The following is an 819-nucleotide window of genomic DNA, read 5'->3' as shown; positions in this document are numbered from 1 at the left end:
TTTCCTTACACGTACCTTTGCACTGATTTGTGTTTTTGTCAAGAATTGCCTTTGTGGACACAATTTTTCCATACCTGAAAGAGAGAGAGAAAATAACCCATGTTATTGTAACCCAATGAAGACACTGAAAATGCCCTAATGAACACCAGGGCACACACAATTGAGCATGGATAAACAGAGAAAACAAGTTCTGAATTCCCATTTCACACCTGAATGCTCTCTTTTCACCAGTTCTTTATACCTCAGGAATGTGCTTCCCGATGTGAGTGTTGGATTGAGCCTTCAAATATAAACCTGTCAGGATGTCCTAGGAGGCCAAAAGGGGACTGCAGGTGAGGTGATCACAGTAAATTGCACCCTTTAGACTCACGGAAGAAAATGTGGACCCTGGTGCCAGCCTGAACACAGGGTTTGCATCCAGCTCGGACTCTTACCTAGTGTTAGCACTTTCAAAATGTTAACGTGACTTCTGTAAGCCACAGTTTTTTCAACTGAAAAATGAGAAACTACATATATCAAATCTTCTGGTTTTCAATCAACATTCATGTCTTTGAGAATCCAGGTATGGCATGAGGCTCCAGGAGCAATGTAGCATAGTAGTTAAAGGGGGTACTGTGGCACCAAACTGCCGTGGCTCCAATCCTAATTCACCCTGGGTATATCTGGGTGGTCAAGTCCGTCTTACACGTTTGCATCATTTCATCATCTCTAATAACAAAGGTATATTATTTAAATAGTAATTGTGGTTATCATTTATTTGCAATATTATAAATATGAGGAAGATAATATTGTCCTCCTTATTGTTATTATTATTAATTA

The 819-nt window shown here is 39.4% G+C and overlaps 1 protein-coding gene across 1 annotated transcript in view; it reads right to left on the bottom strand.

The window, feature by feature from the left end:
* Window positions 1-819, bottom strand: part of RBMS3 (RNA binding motif single stranded interacting protein 3) — a 570468-nt gene that overhangs the window by 509038 nt on the left and 60611 nt on the right. The window contains exon 2 of the mRNA XM_023512729.1: window positions 16-74. Coding sequence (XP_023368497.1) covers window positions 16-74 — 59 coding nt within the window. The remainder of the gene's footprint in view (window positions 1-15; window positions 75-819) is intronic.

This window comes from Otolemur garnettii, unplaced genomic scaffold (assembly GCF_000181295.1).
Source record: "Otolemur garnettii isolate 467f Iridium unplaced genomic scaffold, OtoGar3 scaffold00002, whole genome shotgun sequence".
Taxonomy (NCBI): Eukaryota; Metazoa; Chordata; class Mammalia; order Primates; family Galagidae; genus Otolemur; species Otolemur garnettii.
The sequence above is the reverse complement of the archived record's forward strand: the minus strand, read 5'-3'. Positions and strand labels throughout refer to the sequence as shown.